The following is an 18,837-nucleotide window of genomic DNA, read 5'->3' as shown; positions in this document are numbered from 1 at the left end:
AATTCATTGCCACAAACCGCTGTGGAGGCCCATTCATTGGGTACACTTAAAGCAGAGGTTGATTCGTCAGGACAACAAAGGGTATGGGGAGAAGGCTGGAGAATGGGATTGAGAGAGATAATAAATCACCAATGTTTGAGTGGTGGAACAGACTCATTGGGCTGAATGGCCTAATCCTGCTCCTACGTATTTTGGTCTTATAGAATGCAGAATAAAGTGCAACAGCTACTTAAACCCCCACAAAGAGTCCTGGCGGTTTTAGTATATTGAAGGCAGTCTAGAAGGGCATGTCGGTGTTGCTGAGGCCAATTGTTTCCTTCGTATTGCAGTTCAATTGATAATTGAGAGTTTCCAACTATCGGGATGTGCTGCAATCCTATTGGACAGAAGACCCATGTGACATTGTAACACTGACAGAAACATTCCGGCCACTACAGGAGCCTGTAGTCCCCACAAGTATATAAGTTGCTGTACATATATAGTACATACTGTTATTAGTTTCTCAGTCAGCACATCCCAATACCCAGCGTGCCTCAATGTATTTGTGAAACCATTACAATACTCAAGACCTATTTAGCCATGATGCTGAAGATTTAGTGAAGCTTAGATTCAAGTACACTGGGTTCCATTTTCACTGCTGCTGCTGCTGGTTTAGTTCATGCGATAGGGAGCACTCATCTGGCTGTTACCGACACATATCACTGTTGTCAGCATATTTGGGAAGTTTTTCAAAATAAAGGTTGAATCTGCTCTGTGATTTGACTTCATCCCCTGGCAACCACACTTGCTTCAGAATCCATTCACTCAGGAGATAAGATGTCTTGGTGCTGTTATAGCCGTCTGACAAAGGAGATTAAAAACATCATCAAGATATCAAAGAGAAGTAATTGCTAGTTAGTGTTTCTTTTATTATTCATTGAGAAAAAGAGATAATATTACCCAACACCAAATATGCATCATTTGACGGCAGATATTGTCTTGAGATCTTCCTGTACTTCTCAAAGTTAATTTTCTTTCGGTGGTTTAGCATCTAGAATTTATGCCTTGAGACTGGGTGGGATAGACTAATAAGGTCACTTTCAATTATCCATATGAAAGAATCCCAGTGTGGAATCCAGCTGTTGCTTTAAAGATTCAGGGATTGTGACCTCTGTTCTTCTCCCTAAAAGTGCATGGATTGATCAATTTTTGTGAGAATAATTTTCCGGGGCCCATCTTTTGTGAGTTTGAAACCTATTGCACTTTTTCCTCTCTTCCAATTTAAATTCAAAGTGCTTTTCAGATTTTGGCGGTTTCAGAAAGGCAAATGGAACAGTAAGAGTTAAGATAAGCTTGTATTCCGGTACTGTTTTGCTAAACTTCACATCTTCTTTCAAGTATCTTGCTCATTACACAATAATTCAACAAAAGACAAGTTTTTGTTATCTGGACATCTGTGGTTGCTTGCTGCAGGTGCGGGAGAGTCCATTGAAGTATAAATTACTGTTTACATTTCTAGCATTTAATTACAGACACCATAAGCTGTTATCTTCTCACTCTGCTATTTACTCAGCCATTCTCTTGTGGTAAACTCTTTGATTATTTGCAGTGTTTAAACTTGGATAAATTCGAAGGCCATTTGGATGAAGGGCACCTCACCCACAGGGCACTTTACCTTCTGGAGGAAAACAAGTTTTGGGCAGGGATAGTGTTCCCAGACTTGCATCCGTGGTCAAACGAGCTTCCGACTCATGTCAAGTATAAAATCCGAATGGACATTGATGCGGTGGAGCGAACAAATAAAATAAAAGACAGGTCAGTTTCATTCGTAGAACGTAGAACAGTGGAGCACAGAAACAGGCACGAACAGCCGACAATGTCTCTGCAGAACAAGATGCTGAATTAAATCAACTCCCTTCTGTTGGCACATGGTCCCTCCACCCTGCATATTCATGTATCTAACAACCTATTAAACACCACTGCTGTATGTCCTTCCACTACTACCCTTGGTGGCTCCTTTCAGGCACCTATCACTCTGTGTTAAAGAAAACTTGCCCTGTACATCCCCTTAACCATTCTCCTCTCACCTTAAATGCATGAAGAGGACTATAGGATCCCAAAGTAAAACCAACTAGCTATTTGCAAACTCTCAGTAATTTTATGTTCATTCCCATAAGACATGGAAGCACAATCAGGACATTTGGCACATCTGCTCCGCCATTTCATTCTGTCTGATTCCTTTTCCTCTCAGCCCCAGTCTCCAGCCTTCTCCCTGTTTCCCTTCCTACCATATGTCCACGGACCTGCCGAGTTCCTCCAGCAATTTGTGTGTATGTTCCTATTGGTAGAGTTCCTTCCCTGTGCCAAATGTTTGTGGAGTGTCCTGCTGGCATCACACAGGTTGCAAGTGCTGTCCATCTGACCTGCCTTCCTCCAGTCTACGTCTGAACGGGATAAGCAAAGTATGTGTCAATTTTAAATTGCATGGACCCATGTCTTCAATAGCTTTACCAGGAGGGAAGGTTGACTGATTTCCCCAATCACTCTTGTTAGCAACACTGTGTCCTGTGCACAGAAGCAAAATGCGGCCTGTCCGAGAAACCTAAAGTAAGGCAGAAAATGCTGAACATGTTCAGCAGGGCAGGCAGCCTCTGTGGAAAATCAGGGCAAGTGTTCCACTCACTGACCTTCCACACAATACTGAGAGTGGTAGAAGTGAATGGATACCCCGGTGAGATAGAGACATGCCTGCCCAGCATGCCGTCACCTCCAGCGGACGGGGCGAATGAGATCAACAGTGAGATCTAACGGCCAGGAAGACAGTTCTGCTGTGCTTCAGAAGACATCATAGTTACGACCCCAGTTTGTGACGCTTGCTCATACCCCACTGGACCTGGACTTCCGAAGTCAAGAGAGTGGAACTGCCCGAGTGCACACGCTTTTCCACTTTAAAAACTCTCCCACACAGGCTTCCTGCCTTTGTCGGACACGACAAGAACATTGTGTCGTACACACGGAAACAAAAACGTTGGCCAGAGAGATTGTTTTCTGTGGTTGAAGTTGAACCCCACGGACTCTGCCTCACCATCCTCATCAGTTCCGCAATGCAAGCAATTGCCCCTCTTACTTGCTTGAGCATTGAGTTTGGAAATGGCTGGCGATGGCACCCAGCTTGTTTCAGAATGGGCTCCCCTCCAATTGTTTCACTTGGCTGTGCTATGAAGTGTAACCAGATGAGCCTGAGTTATTGAAATTAAAAGTGCACATTCTCTCCTACGACTGTAACACTTACACAATGGGGGATTGTTTCACACAATAGAAGCACAGTGTCCATGGGAGATGTTGAGTGATCCCCACTGCTCATCATTCCGCAGAGCTTTGGTGTAGCTATTTCCTTGTCATTCCCCTCTGTCTGACCGTGGATTGTTTTATGTTGTGTGTACCCCACCCTGTTCCAGGGCCTATACAAGGCTGATTGTGAATATTCTCAGCCACTTTGACTGGGCAATAGTCCAACTGAGAGGTTTGTCCGCTCTTTAAAGAGCCAACGCAAGTTTCAATCCATTTCATTGAAACTCTGCCTTCACTTGCGACAGGATGTGACACTCCCTCACTAAACCAACCCCCCAGGCCGTTCCAGTAGCACCGGGTTAGATTGCAATGCCTCTTCCGTATAAACACGCACCTAAAATGGAATAAGCTGCTGAGCTGAACAGTCTCATCCTGTCATGGGTGTCAGAAAGACTCAGCACCAAGTGTAGGAATTTTACTCTTCTGACTCACTGCATTTTATTACCAGTAGTAATGCAGAAAGCACTGGAGGAGCTCGGTGGGTCAGACAGCATCTATGGAGAGAAATGGACAGTGGACGTTTCAGGTTGAGACCTTTCATCGGGTCGGGGGTGAAAGGGGGAGTTAGCCGGTTTAAAAAGGTGGGGTCAAGGGGGAGGAGCAAGAGCTGCCAGAGTGATAGGTGGATCCTGCTGAGGAGGGTTGATAGACAGCTGAAGGAGGGTGGCAATGGTGTCAGGAGCCAGGAGGAGATAGGCAGAAGTGACAAAGGGCTGAAGAAGATGAAATCTGATTGGAGAGGACAGTGAAGAGTAGAATAAAAGGAGGGAGGTGGGGAGGAGTGTGCGGGTGGTGGGCAGATGGAGAGGGTGGGGGATCTTGCAGTAGGTTAAAAGTTAGCACAACATTGTGGGCCAAATCGCCTGTACTATGCTACACCATTCTGCGTTCTATAAACATTTGCTGAAGTTGTAATGATGGATTCATTAGTAAATGCACCATCTGGTCTGGTGCTGGGCTAGGCATAACATGAAGCTCTTCATACTTGATGCCCTGTGTAATGAGTTATCTTAAAGATGAACACTGCAATCATCCTATTTTTCAGAGTTAAGGTGGGAGGGGAATAACTGGGACACTGAAATCAATGATCAGGTTTGGGTGGCAGGGTGAAGATACGTCTCTACCAAAGGAGGTTTAAGGCGCTCTTTCCCTCTGCTAGCCTACAGGTCACTCTTGGAACACACATCAAAGTTGCTGGTGAACGCAGCAGGCCAAGCAGCATCTCTAGGAAGAGGTACAGTCGACGTTTCAGGCCGAGACCCTTCAGGTCACTCTTGGGCTAGGTGTAGCACCTGCTTAGCCCCCTGGTCAGGGTCACATGAAGCAGTGAGAGCAGGGTGATATGAGCAACTGGTGTATATCACAAGACCTTGTGATGTAACCACTGACGCTAGGCAGGCAATCACTGAAGATTATTGATAATGGCTGGGGTCACCCATCTTGTAAAGACACTGCCCAGAAGAAGGCAATGGGAAACCACTTCTGAAGAAAAATCTGCTAAGAACAGTCCTGGTCATGGAAAGACCACGATCACCCATATCATATGACACGGCACATATAGATGTTGATGATCTCTCTTGTATGGAACATGGATATTTATGCACTAGTGTAGAAAAAAACATGCTTGGGTGTGGGAGTTGCTACATAGCCAGCCTGTGTCTCAACAATTGACACCTACATTCATATGTGAAGGTTGAGTACTTGGGGAAAGTACCAAAGATTTGACTACACCTACAAAATTGGTCCATACTCTTGCACCGTGCCACATGTGTAGTGATTTTGTTAACCCTTAATTTATCCTTTTCCTTTATCTACAAATCCTTCCACAGAGCCATTCATCTTTGTTTTGTAGCCTCGTCCACTTCCAGTGCCACTTGCTCTCTTGCCTTCTGTGACTTGAATTTCCTGTACCTGCTCCCCAGCCCATCACTGACAAGAGCACTTCAGCACAAATCCAAACCTTAACAACCTTTTGTGGCCAGCAGTAATGGTGACTGTCGATTCAGGCACTGAATACATTGTAAACACAAAATAATCTGCAGATGCTGGGGTCAAAGCAACACTCACAACACGCTGGAGGAACTCAGCAGGTCGGGCAGCATCCGTGGAAAAGATCAGTCGACGTTTCGGGCCGGAACCGTTCGTCAGGACTACTCAGGTTGGAGGAGCAACACCTCATATACCGTCTAGGTAGTCTCCAGCCCCTTGGTATGAACATTGAATTCTCCAACTTCCAGTAATTCCCTCCCCCTCCCTTCCCCTATCCCTATGTCACTCGGCCCCCTCCCCCAGCTGCCTACCTCCTCCCTCTTGGATCCGCCTCCTTCTACTACCCATTGTGTTTTCCCCTATTCTTTCTTCACCTTTCCTGTCTATCACCTCCCTGCCTCCCTTCCCCCACCCCTTTATCTTTTCCCTTACTGGTTTTTCACCTGGAACCTACCAGCCTTCTCCTTCCCACCCTCCCCCCACCTTCTTTATAGGGCCTCTGCCCCTTCCCCCTACAGTCTTGACGAAGGGTTCCGGCCCAAAACGTCGACCGATCTTTTCCATGGCTGCTGCCCGACCTGCTGAGTTCCTCCAGCATGTTGTGACTGAATGCATTGTGTCTCCCTAACTCCTCTCAGGTGGTTATAATCTACAAAACATTAAAAAATTAGTTCACTGTTTCACAACGACAAGTGATAATGAGAGAAATCTGCTTAACCTGTCTGTATCTTAGCTACACTTAATATATTGCCCTCTGTTAATCTATTAACAGGATAAGTGAATTGGTGGTTGATTCACAAGCAGTAAGCCCTGGTTCTCAACACATTGGTTCCCTTCAAATGAGCACAAAGATACCCTTCAACCTCAAGCATCCATGAACTGCTTGAACTCCTCTTGTCATTTGTCCCTCTCAGCTCAAGTGTATGTAACTTCTGCCTATTTATCTGTAGGATACTCATAACAATTTGCACTTGTAGATTATCTTTAATGTAGTAAGTGTTCCCAGGTGTTCCACAGGAGGGTTAGCAAGCCCCATCTGCCATCGGGTCATGTAGACCAATACTAGTGCATACTGTATTTTCCAAAAGTTAAAATCAAGTAGGATGGAAGAAGTTTCTGTGATCTCCTTATCAGAGGAAGGAAAGGTGGGAGGTACAATTAAAGGAAAGAATTCCAGGGTTTCAGGCTGCAGCAGCCGCCAGTGGTGAACAACTAAAAGCCCTGCTACATGGTGGCGTAGCGGTTAGCACAATGCTTTACAGTGCAGGTGACCCAGGTTCAATTCCCGCTGCTGCCTGTAAGAAGTTTGTACGTTCTCTCGATGACCATGTGTTTCCTCTGGGTGCTCCGGTTTCCTTCCATCGTCCAAAGATGAAACAGTTTGTCGATTAATTGGTCATTGTAAATTATGCCTTGGATTGGATAGGGTTAAATTGGGAGTTGCTGGGCAGCGGGCTCAAAGGGCCGGAATGTATCGCAATAAATAAATAAAATACAGGTCAACCTTCACTAATCCGACTACCTGTAATCCGGTTCTTTTGATAATCCGGCACTGATTATGCTTAATGTGATCCTTCTGTAATTCGGCATTTTCAGTAATCCGGCACCCCTCAGGTCCCAGTGGTGCCAGATTAGTGAAGGTCAACCTGTAGTAGATCCGATGCCATAAAATTACAAATAAAATTTCAGCTTTAACCACACTGGTTACTCTCAATTACAGCAAACACGTATAGGATCCAAGGATCTCTGCTTCTGACCCAGAAATCTCCAACTGCCACCCATGTCCCAACCACCACACACATAGACAGAAGCAGACACACAGAAACAAACACGCACATGCACCTACATCAATGCACACACTGAAACACGTTAATGACAAGCAGACTCCAAGGATGTGCAGGCGAAGTGGCTCGAAGGGCTTGCAGGACCTACTCCCTGCTGAATCTCAATCCATTTTCCTATGAATACATTGAGCAAGAATGACAATGGAGTGGTATGATCAAATATTTTTACTGAGTCACGCCAGTAACAGCACGTGCTGGGCAACTTAGTGTGGCAATGGTGAACCGACCCACCGATATGGAAACATGCGCCCTTGAATGCCTGCGCGAGAAAGAAAGAGCCCTCCATGTGCCGGGGGCCAAATCAATTCACTGCGCAATCCGTTGGCCACATGCACTCTTGCCACGTCCCCGCAATTGATTTGAAACAGTTGACATTTCCTCTCAATCTCCCTCAATCTGTGTGGCTTCTGTCCTCTCGGTTGTCCCAAGTGTTGACCATGCACGTGAAAAGGAGAGATTCCTGATATTTCCACCTCACGAGCATGGGCCCTTCTTATTTACACCATTACTGGGCGTTATTCGCTCCGTATCTTGCGTTAACTCAGTGCTTGCCTCTCCCACAGGTACTGGGACCCAGGACCCAGAGCTGACCCGATCGAGGATTTGCGTTATATCTGGGGAGGTTTTGCTTACTTACAAGACATGATTGAACATGGAATTATCAGGACCCATACCAGCACCGAGGTCCCATCAGGAATCTATGTCCAGCAAATGCCATATCCCTGCTTTGTTGATGACATGTGAGTGAATTATTAACTGGTATTCTCTTAAAATTCCATTTTTTAGAAGATGATTTAGCTCCAGCAACTTGGATTTTGTTTTAGCACTGTTTGATGATAGGATATGAATGATAGAAAAATGGAGGGCTATGTAGGAAGGACGGGTTAGATTGATCTTAAAATAGGTTAAAAGGTTGGCACAACATCGTAGGCTGTAAGGTCTATGCTGTGCTGCAATGTTCAATGTTCACTGTACAAGTAATACATTAATTCCAATTTAATTAACACTAAGGTGATTTCTTCAAGTGCCAGGTCAATTCTTCCAGACATATGATGAAAACACTTCTGGAAAAAGCCTGTTAAATTCACCAGTGCACATCGAGGGGTCAGGATAAGGGAAGTAACCAATGACTGCATCAGGATCATGTCACAGATGCCGTGAAATCCAGAACCACATGAAACTATTGAGAAACTCAGCCTGCAGTACTTGGTTTTTGGTCAACTCTGGATGTTGCTAATACTGAGACTCATTGGGGGCCCCCCCTCCCACCACTAGGTAGCTTGAAGGGAAGATCCCTTCCACTGCCGCCTGGCAGGAGGCAGGCCCTCAGCTGCAACGCTGCCCCTAAGCACCCCGCACCAGGGTACAGTGTCTGCTATCTCTACCCCAGCACCACACCTCCAACAAGCTGCACTCTCAGATCGATTAGACTGATATTAAAGTAGGTTCGGGCAGATGGGGCTTGTCACTGTGGTTGGCAGTTCATCCAGGTATGGGGTTCCCAACCTTTTTTATGCTATGGACTTCTACCATTAACCAAGGAATCCATGGATCCCAGGTTGGGAACCCCTGATCTTGGAGAAGGAAAACTCTGATCTCAACCCTCTACTGCCTTGCGGATATACCCACTCCTGGCAAAAGCTTCAGGGGTAAACCCTGAGGGGAAATCCAGAGCTGGAGGCCCGAAGGCAGTCCTACGATGACCCAATACTGACCGGCAACCCCTGCAACGCAGCTGTCACCAAACCGTATCCCTTGGATTCATCAGCTGCGTGGAGAGGGGGAGTCTGCTACATGGGCAACAGCTTGCTCCCCATATCGTACTGCCCTGACTTGCGTATCACATAGGCAGCCAGGATGCAACATCCATGGTCAACCTCGACCAACAGAGGGCCTTTGAAAGTAGGTTAAAATATCGCACAACACTGTGGGCTGAAGGGCCTGTACTGTGCTGTAATGTTTTATGTTCTATGAGTGGGTTACTCGGGGGAAACGTTACACGTTAGATTACATGTAGAATAATTCAGCGAATACTCAATATATAAGTTTGCTGATGACACCACAATTGTAGGCCGTATCTCGGGTAATGGTGAGTTAGAGTACAGAGAGGAAATTAAGAACCTGGTGGCATGGTGCGAAGACAATAACCTATCCCTCAATATCAGCAAGACGAAGGAATTGGTTGTTGACTTCAGAAGGAGTAGCGGACCACACGACCCAATTTACATCGGTGGTGCGCAAGTGGAACAGGTCAAAAGCTTTAAGTTCCTTGGGGTCAATAGCACAAATGACCTGACTTGGTCCAACCAAGCAGAGTTCACTGCCAAGAAGGCCCACCAGCGCCTTTACTTCCTGAGAAAACTAAAGAAATTTGGCCTGTCCCCTAAAACCCTCACTAATTTTTATAGATGCACCGTAGAAAGCATTCTTCTGGGGTGCATCACAACCTGGTATGGAAGTTGTCCTGTTCAAGACCAAAAGAAGCTGCAGGAGATCGTGAACATGGCACAGCACATCACACAAACCAATCTTCCGTCCGTGGACTCACTTTACACCGCACGCTGTCGGAGCAGTGCTGCCAAGATAATCAAGGACACGACCCACCCAGCCAACACACTTTTTGTCCCTCTTCCCTCCGGGAGAAGGTTCAGGAGCTTGAAGACTCGTACAGCCAGATCTGAGAACAGCTTCTTTCCAACTGTGATAAGACTACTGAACGGATCCTGACCCGGATCTGGGCCATACCCTCCAAATATCCAGACCTGCATTTTGGTTTTTTTGCACCTACCTTACTTCCCATTTTTCTATTTTCTATTTATGATTTATAATTTAAATTTTTAATATTTACTAATTTTAACTATTCTTAATATTTTTAATATTTAATATTTGTAATCCAGGGAGTGTGAAGCGCAGAATCAAATATCGCTGTGATGATTGTACATTCTAGTACCAATTGTTTGGTGACAATAAAGTATAAAGTACTTCCTAAGATTTTCAGGCTTAAATTCCTAAATTTCCAACATGTTGCTCACCATAAACAACACAAAGTTAGTCATTGACCATTATTAATATAAATCAACCAGGCCTGCTGCGAGAGGCTTTCTGGAGACATGACCTACGATTCAGAGAATATATCGTGATCTTAAACGTGTCCCAACTAAAAATTAAGGAGTTAACGAGATGAACCACAAACATTGAGTATCAGTTGAAAGTTCCGCTCAGTACTGAGGTGAAAAGGCCTAGTGTGTAGTGTGTAGGCTCACCCTTGTGTATGCATATCAAGCAGTGGTAAACCCAGGCAATTGGACTTGCTGTGATGTCCAGAACATGTTTCACCACTCAGCCAAGAGGCTTCTTCGGTGTATGTAGTTACTACCAGCCACCAAGTGATGCTTGTTGGGCACAAATTTACAATCTTGAGCTTAAAATCTAGAAGAAATTGATCATTTTCTTAATGTTTAGCTTACAGGAAGTCTAACTTGAAAAGCAAACACCTGCAGGTGCTGGAAACCTGAAATAAAAATAGAAAGTGACTCAGCCATCAAGTGGTATCTGTCGAGAAAGAAATGAAATTAAGCTATCAGGTTGATGAACTTCAGTTTGAATTAATTATAAGGACATAATAAATGGAAGCAGAAGTAGGCTATTTGGCCCATTGAGCCTGCCCTATAAGTCAAAAAGATCATGGCTGATCAGTTCCACCTAACTGCCTTTTCCCCATAACCCTTAATTTCCCTGCTTAGTAAAACTTACATAAATTATCATAAATGTGACAGTTTACATCTAATAAACTAGACATTGTATATACCATGGTGAGGTAATAAAACACTTTGTTTGAGCCTGGGTTGTACGAAGACTCTAACACAGACAAAATACTGGAGAAACTCAACAGGTCAGGCAGCATCTATGGAGAAGAATAAAAGGTCGACATTTCGGGCCAACATACTTCATCAGGACTGGAAAGGAAAGGGGAGGAAGCCAGAATAAGCTTCCATCCCTCACCATCTTATTCTGGCTTTCTCCCCTTTCCTTTCCAGTCCTGATGAAGGGTCTCGGCCTGAAATGTCGACTCTATATTCCCCTCCATAGATGCTGCCTGACCTGCTGAGTTCCATCAGCATTTTGTGTGAGTTGCTCTGGATTTCCAGCATCTGCAGAATTCCTTGTGTTTTATTGTGTGAAGACTGATAAGGACAGTGTTTGAGAATGTAATTCTTGTAGTAATGAAGAAACTCTTCAACAACAATGTGAGGGGAAGGAATGTAAACCAGAAATCTTGTCACCTGATATTAGCACAATTGTTATTTATTTGCTTCTTACACTTTTAACTTTTGCTGCAATTTATCTGCTATACCTGCCCATTCCCTTTCCCACCCCTCCTGCCTGTTGACTCTTCTTCCCCACCCCAAGCTTCATGCTAGCGCTAACCCGTTGCTTCCCGATGTTCACGGTGCTCTCCTGGATCTACTCCGTCTCCATGACTGTGAAGAGTATTGTTCTTGAAAAGGAGATGAGGCTGAAAGAGACCCTGAGAATCATGGGAGTCACCAGCTGGGTGCATTGGGTCACATGGTTCATCGACAGTTTCCTCATGATGGCAACCAGTACAGTGCTGGTGACCGTGGTGATCATGGTAAGAATTCAGTGATAAGCACCACCCAAGCACATGGCATTCACCTTCAGAATAGGAGTCCAGGAATAAGAGTGGGAGGTAGGCCGCATGCCACCAGGTTCAGGCACAATTCCTACCCTCAACTATCAGGCTCTTGAACCAAAGGGGATAACTTCACTTACCTGTCATTGAAATGTTCCCACTACTGATAGACTCACTTTCAAGGACTCTTCATCTCATGCAATAGATATTTATTGCTTATTTATTTATTATTATTATTATTTCTTCTTTTGTATTTGCACAGTTTGTTGTCTTCTGCCCTCTGGTTGAGTGCCCTAGTTGGGCGGTCTTTCATTGATTCAAGTACGTTTATTATCAAAGAATGTATGAATTATACAAACTTGACATTAGCTTGCTCACAGGTAGAAACCTGAAAGAACCCAATTCAGGAAAAAAAGAAGAAAAATTAAAATAAAAGACCAATGTCTGGTGCACAAGAGAAAGAAAAAAAAACACAAATCATGCAAACAGTTGAAGTGAGCAACAGCATTCCGAACCAAAACCGAGTCCTCAGACCCAGAGCAGCACAGAGTAGGCCCAAAGCCTCACTTATCAGTTTATCATATTAGCGAGCACGGAGCACAGCAGCCGCGGCTGTCTTCATAGACACAGTGCCATGGAGATGACCATCACGGAGAGCAAATGAAATCTGCTTACGTCCCATCTGACACCCTGTCTTCTCAGTCCTTTTGGGCCAATGTTTAAATTAACCAAACAACGCAAAAGCGAAAGGCTCCAGCGCCCAGACAGAGGAGTAAGATTGTGGAGGGCGAGCGAAATTGGCTCTCGCTTCTGATCTGGGGCTGGCGTTTAAACTGTCTAAGCAGCGTATCGTGCCTCTCACTAGACCACGCCATCCAACGACTCACCCTGGGCCCAGATTTCATTACCCAGCCTGAAGCCATTCCCAAGCTCTTCAAATCAGTTTGGCACCCAGAGCGATCCGATCCAACCTTGCGCCCCGGCCAGTTGTACAGGCACCGGATCTCCTCTGCCCAGGCCCCAACTTCCCCTTTTAGCGCTCAGAGAGCTCCAACATCACGCCCAGGCAAGCTGCACGGGCATCGGAACTCCATCTGCAAAGATTCTGCGGCATACCATCTCTGCTGATCCCCCAATGTTACCTCACTATTGCTTGTCCCTTCACTGTTTATGGCAATAATTTAACACAATTTACCACAGAAAAGGTATTTTTAGTGAAGTTTTTGGTCAGATTTCCTAGCTTTTTGACTACCTGAAAGCTGTCGCACATGTTCAGTAGCGCCATCTTAACCAGAAGGCAAGTATGATTCTGTTATGGTTATTATTCTATAGATTTATTGAGTATCCTCACAGGAAAATGAATCTCAGGGTTGTATATGGTTACATATATGTACTTGATAATAAAATTTACTTCGAACTTTAAACTTCACTCACCTCAACTCTGAACTGACTCCACAACCTATGGACTCACTTTCAAGGACTCTACAACACATATATTCAATGTATATTTTTTATTTACACAATTTATCTTCATTCTCCATTTGGCTGTCTGTCAGTCTTTACGTATGTATAGTTTTCATTAATTCTATTGTATTTCTTTATTTTCCTGCAAATGCCTGAATAAAAGGAATCCCAAGATGCCTCCGGTAACATATACATGCTTTGAGAATAAATTTACTTTGACTTTGAAATCAGCATGACCATAGGCACGGGATATTTGTGCCCTGTATCACAAGCCTATTAACATTCTCTGATTTGGAAGCCTGGTTTGAATTAGTCTGCCATCAGACTTCTCTCTAAACAATGGGTGTATGGGTAACAGCCTCAACCAGGGAGTTTCCTTTATCCATGTTTATACTTCCTGGGTCCTTTTGCATCGGGAAATCAAAGTAACTTTTTAATGCTTTAATAGACTAAATGGATTAGTTTAGGTTGTGGACAGTGATCTAGTGGTATCCAGGTTAAGGGGAGTTCAGAGATAACTCGTTGGGATATAAAAAAAATCAGGTGCTGCTGGATAAGGAAAGATCCAGATCAGGCAATTATCACAAGCACTGCATATCTTCCTAATTACAGGAGATTGCAGATTCAAGGTTACCCTTTCTTTTGCAATATACTCATTTCAAATGAAAAAGCTTGGGGTTTGGCTAAGATAGGGCACGAGAATATTTTAGTTACCGAGCCAGCTGTGACTTTGATGGAGATTGGATTGTGCAGTCACTTTATCTGGACAGATGTTTATCTCCAGAGCTTTTTGTTACTATCACCAGGCTGCAGGGAACCCCAGAGCATCGAAATTATTTATGTCTGAAAGTTTCAAGATGTAGAAGCCTGAATCTATTCATAGCCTACTAAAATACCTCACAGTCAAACAGAAATGGTCTTGTGAAAATGAATTAAATGGCTGGTTAATTGTTTTTTTTGTGTTGGCTCTGTTTGAGGGTTATATGTTCATTCACTGTTCTTCATTAAACAAAAACATTGGGGAATATGTTACAAATGCAACTTCAAACACTGAAAATTTGGAATAAAACAGACAATGCTAGAAATGCCCACAGGCCAGGGAGACACAAGGTTAATGAACTTCAAAGTTCAAAGTAAGATTTATTATCAGAGTATGTACATATCACCACATACAACTCCGAGATTCTTTTTCTGCGGGCATACTTAGCAAACCTATAGAATAATAACTGTAAACAGGATCAATGAACAACAAACTGTAAGTATACAAAATGCAAGTATAAATAAACAGCAATAAATAATGAGCATGAAATAATAAGGTAAAAGAGGCCTTAAATGAATACAGTTACATGGGTGTATAAGATGATGAGAGGCATTGATCGTGTGGATAGCCAGAGGCTTTTTCCCTGGGCTGAAATGGTTGCCACAAGAGGACACAGGTTTAAGGTGCTGGAGAGCAGGTACAGAGGAGATGTCAAGGGAAAGTTTTTTACTCAGAGAGTGGTGAGTGCGTGGAATGGGCTGCCGGCAACAGTGGTGGAGGCGGATACGATAGAGTCTTTTAAGGGACTTTTGGATAGGTACATGGAGCTTAGTAAAATAGAGGGCTATGGGTAAGCCTAGTAATTTCTAAGGCAGGGTCATGTTCGGCACAGCATTGTGGGCCGAAGGGCCTGTATTGTGCTGTAGGTTTTCTATGTTCTATGTTTTCTATCCCTTTTATTCAAGAGTCTGATGGTTGAAGGGTAGTAATTGTTCTTGAACCTGGTGGTGTGAGTCCTGAGGCTCCTGTACCTTCTACCTGATGGCAGCAGTGAGAAAAGAGCATGGCCTGGGTGGTGATGATCTTTGATGATGGATGTTGCTTTTTCTATGGCAATGTTTCACGTAGATGTGCTCAATGGTTGGGAGGGTTTTACCTGTGATGTACTGGGTTGAATCCACTGCCTTTTATAGGATTTTCTGCTCAAAGGCGTTGGTGTTCCCATACCAGGCCATAATACAGCCAGTCAGCACACTTCCCACCACACATCTATAGAAGTTGGCCATGGTTTTTCATGACATGCTGAATCTCCGCAGGCTCTTGAGGAAGTAGAGGCACTGTCGTGCTTTCTTTGCGATTATATTCAAAGATTCAAAGTACATTTATTATCAAAGTATGTGTGCCGTATTCAACCCTGAGATTCGTCTTCTCCACAGACAGCCACAAAGTAAAAAAAGACTATGAACCCGTTCAGAGAAAATCTTCAATCCCACACACAAAACAAAACAAATCGTGCAAGTGGAAACCAAAATAAAAACAAGTGAGCGACACAAAATATAAAACACAAAATCAAAAGAATCCAGGCATATTCATTTCAGCAACTTTGATGTGTGTTGCTTGATATTCATTTCAGCTCAGTTTTCATATCTGCAAGCTGCCCTGATTCAAAATCAACCAAAAAAGAAGCGACCAGAAACCAGAAATATATCATAACGTGAACTACAGAGTCCAGTCCCTAAACTTGAGGTCCATCAACATTTTCATCTGTCTGTCCCCGCAGATATTATCTGTCCTGCTGAGTAATTCCAGACTTCAGATTTTAATTACATTGTTAGTACTATCAATCCACTACTGGGCACTTATTTAAAGTGTCCACAAAGCTTATCATCAATTACTGTCAGAGTTCTTGTCACTGACCAAGCCTTTAATTATGTGATTTGCTCTTTCTCATGTCCTCCAGAAGTTTGTCTTCCTCACATTTTGTTCTTTAAGATTTTAATTGTTTGACTCTCTTTTGCTTTTGTTCCCAGAGAGGAAATGTGCTGCACTACAGCAACCCCTTCCTCCTCTTTGTCTTTCTCCTGGTCTTTACCATAGCCACCATTATGCAGTGCTTCCTGCTGAGTGTGTTCTTCTCCAAGGCAAACGTGGCTGCTGCTTGCAGTGGGATCATTTACTTCAGCCTCTACCTGCCTCACATTCTCTGCTATGCTTGGCAGGACAGGATGACCAGAAATATGAAGTTGACAGTGGTAAGTTTAACAGAGTGAAATCCTTACCTCTTTGAATAGTCCAGCACTGGTTCATATTAACTAATAGATGAGGGCTTTCAAGATGAGGATCATTGCAAAGTACATTTGCAATATTTTAATCAGGAACTAAATAAGGATTTTCACACCCAGCTTGGACATTGAGTCACATTGGAGGCCTTTCATGAATTGTTTCAGCCATTAGAAAGATTCAAGATTGTTTAATGTCAGGTGTAAAGGAGGATGAAATAATTATTATTCCAAATCTGATTCAGCACAAGAAAGAACAAAGATAAAGAACAGAATAATAAAATTTTAAAAGCACAATAAAGATAAATACATAAGATAGCTTAGTTGTATGTCCATAAAGTGACAGTGTACATAAGGTGACCCTGATAATTTTATATTCTTCTATCAGTCATAGTCATACTTTATTGATCCTGGGGGAAATTGGTTGTCATTATAGTTGCACCATAAATAATTAAATATTAATAGAACCATAAATAGTTAAATAGTAATATGTAAATTATGCCAGTAAATTATGAAATAAGTCCAGGACCAGCCTATTGGCTCAGGGTGTCTGACCCTCCAAGGGAGGAGTTGTAAAGTTTGATGGCCACAGGCAGGAATGACTTCCTATGACGCTCTGTGTTGCATCTTGGTGGAATGAGTCTCCGGCTGAATGTACTCCCGTGCCCAACCAGTACATTATGTAGTGGATGTGAGACATTGTCCAAGATGGCATGCAACTTGGATAGCATCCTTTTTTCAGACACCACCGTCAGAGAGTCCAGTTCCATCCCCACAGCATCACTGGCCTTACCAATGAGTTTGTTGATCCTGCTGGTGTCTGCTACCCTCAGCCTGCTGCCCCAGCACACAACAGCAAACATGATAGCACTGGCCACTACAGACTCGTAGGACATCCTCAGCATCGTCCAGCAGATGTTAAAGGACCTCAGTCTCCTCAGAAAATAGAGAAATATTAGGTCACCCCCTCAGCACCTGATGCTCCAGAGACTGTCCAATCTCTTCATCAGCGCAAAACCTAGCAGACACTGCAGGGAACACCGATGGGGTTAGAGGTTCCTCAGTGAGGTTGAGCAAACCCAAATTAGCATTAGAAGTTGCTGCCATTACTACTGCAAAGGTAGGCTATCTGAAATAGTTGAATTCATTGCTCAATAGTGCAATAGTGTATGCTACTGTGTCACTGTTGCGGGGACTGAGATTCGATCCTGACCTCTGGTGCTGTCAGTGGGGCGTTTCTACACTCTCCCTGTGACTGTGTGGTTCTCCCTGGATTCCCCAGTTTCCTCACAATTACAAAATGTGCTGTGGTCACTGTGTAAATTGTCCCTAGTTTATCAAGTGGCAAGAGGACCATGTGAAAGTTAATAGGCACGTTTGGGAGAGAATGGGGTATTGCTGCAGGGAAAATAAGGGTGGAGGAATGGGTCGGGCAAGATTGTCCATTGGGGTCCTGCATGGGCCAAGTGGCCTTCTTCTGGGCTATAATAAAGAAGAATTCTGAGAGCTATAGCAAGCTTACACAGCAGGTGAGGTGCTGCTCCTTGACTCTTCTCTGTGTTTAGCCGGAACACTCAAGAACACCATCATCATTAAGGGCATATTTTTCCGCAACATCATTTAAAGTCTCAGAAAGAGAATAGTAAAAGTTTGCAATGTGTAGCAATGATTTGGATGAAATTGTAGATGGGTAATTAGCAAGCATGCAGATGACACCAAGACTGATTGTGCTGTGGACAGTATAAAGGACTATCAAAGAATACAGCGGGATGCAGATCAGTTACAGATATGGGCTGAGAAGTAGCAGCTGGAGTTTAATCTAGACAAGTGTTAGGGGTTGTACTTTGGGAGATCAAATGAAAAGAGAAAGTATACAGTTAATGGAAGACTCCCTAATAGCACTGAGGCACAGAGGGATCTTGGGTCCATGTCCATAGTTTACTGAAGTGGCCATGCAGGCGGGTATGAGGGTAAAGAAGGCCTATGGCAAGGTTCCCTTCATTGGTAGGGTTATCAAGTATAAAAGTAAGGTAGTCATGCTGTACCTGTACGAAACTTTAGTCAGACTGCACTTGGAGTATTGTATGTTACAGGAAGGATGTGGAGACAATGGAGAGGGTGCAGAAGTGGCTTACTAAAATGCTGCCCACAGTAGCGGACGTGAGCCGTAAGGAAAGGTTGGACAAACTTGGGTTGTTCTTCATTGAGAATCAGAGGCTGCGGAGAGACCTGATGTGTGTTTCTATAAATGACGAGAAGCGTAGATAGGGTAGGCAGCCTGAACCTATTCCTCAGCGTAGAATGTCAAACCTCAGAGGGCATGTCTTTAAGGTTAGAGAAGGGAAGGTTAAAGGTGATGTGAGGAGCAAGTTTTTTTAAGCTAGGAGTGGTAGATGCCTGGATTAGGATAACAGTGGTTGTATTAGAATCAGACACACAGGTGCAGTTTGTGAGGCTTTTAGATAGACACATAAATATTTTGGAAATGGAATTGTGTTACTATTGCCACACATACAA

At 43.8% G+C, this 18,837-nt stretch overlaps 1 protein-coding gene across 3 annotated transcripts in view; it reads left to right on the top strand.

The window, feature by feature from the left end:
• abca4b (ATP-binding cassette, sub-family A (ABC1), member 4b) overlaps window positions 1–18,837 on the top strand; it is a 173,075-nt gene that overhangs the window by 38,792 nt on the left and 115,446 nt on the right. For all 3 annotated transcript variants that reach the window (XM_072273476.1, XM_072273475.1, XM_072273477.1), the window contains 4 exons: window positions 1,589–1,794; window positions 7,727–7,903; window positions 11,574–11,796; window positions 16,072–16,293. In XM_072273476.1, the coding sequence (XP_072129577.1) occupies window positions 1,589–1,794; window positions 7,727–7,903; window positions 11,574–11,796; window positions 16,072–16,293 (828 nt within the window). The remainder of the gene's footprint in view (window positions 1–1,588; window positions 1,795–7,726; window positions 7,904–11,573; window positions 11,797–16,071; window positions 16,294–18,837) is intronic.

Source organism: Mobula birostris, chromosome 12 (assembly GCF_030028105.1).
Source record: "Mobula birostris isolate sMobBir1 chromosome 12, sMobBir1.hap1, whole genome shotgun sequence".
Taxonomy (NCBI): domain Eukaryota; kingdom Metazoa; phylum Chordata; class Chondrichthyes; order Myliobatiformes; family Myliobatidae; genus Mobula; species Mobula birostris.
This window is presented reverse-complemented; position numbering and strand designations above follow the sequence as displayed.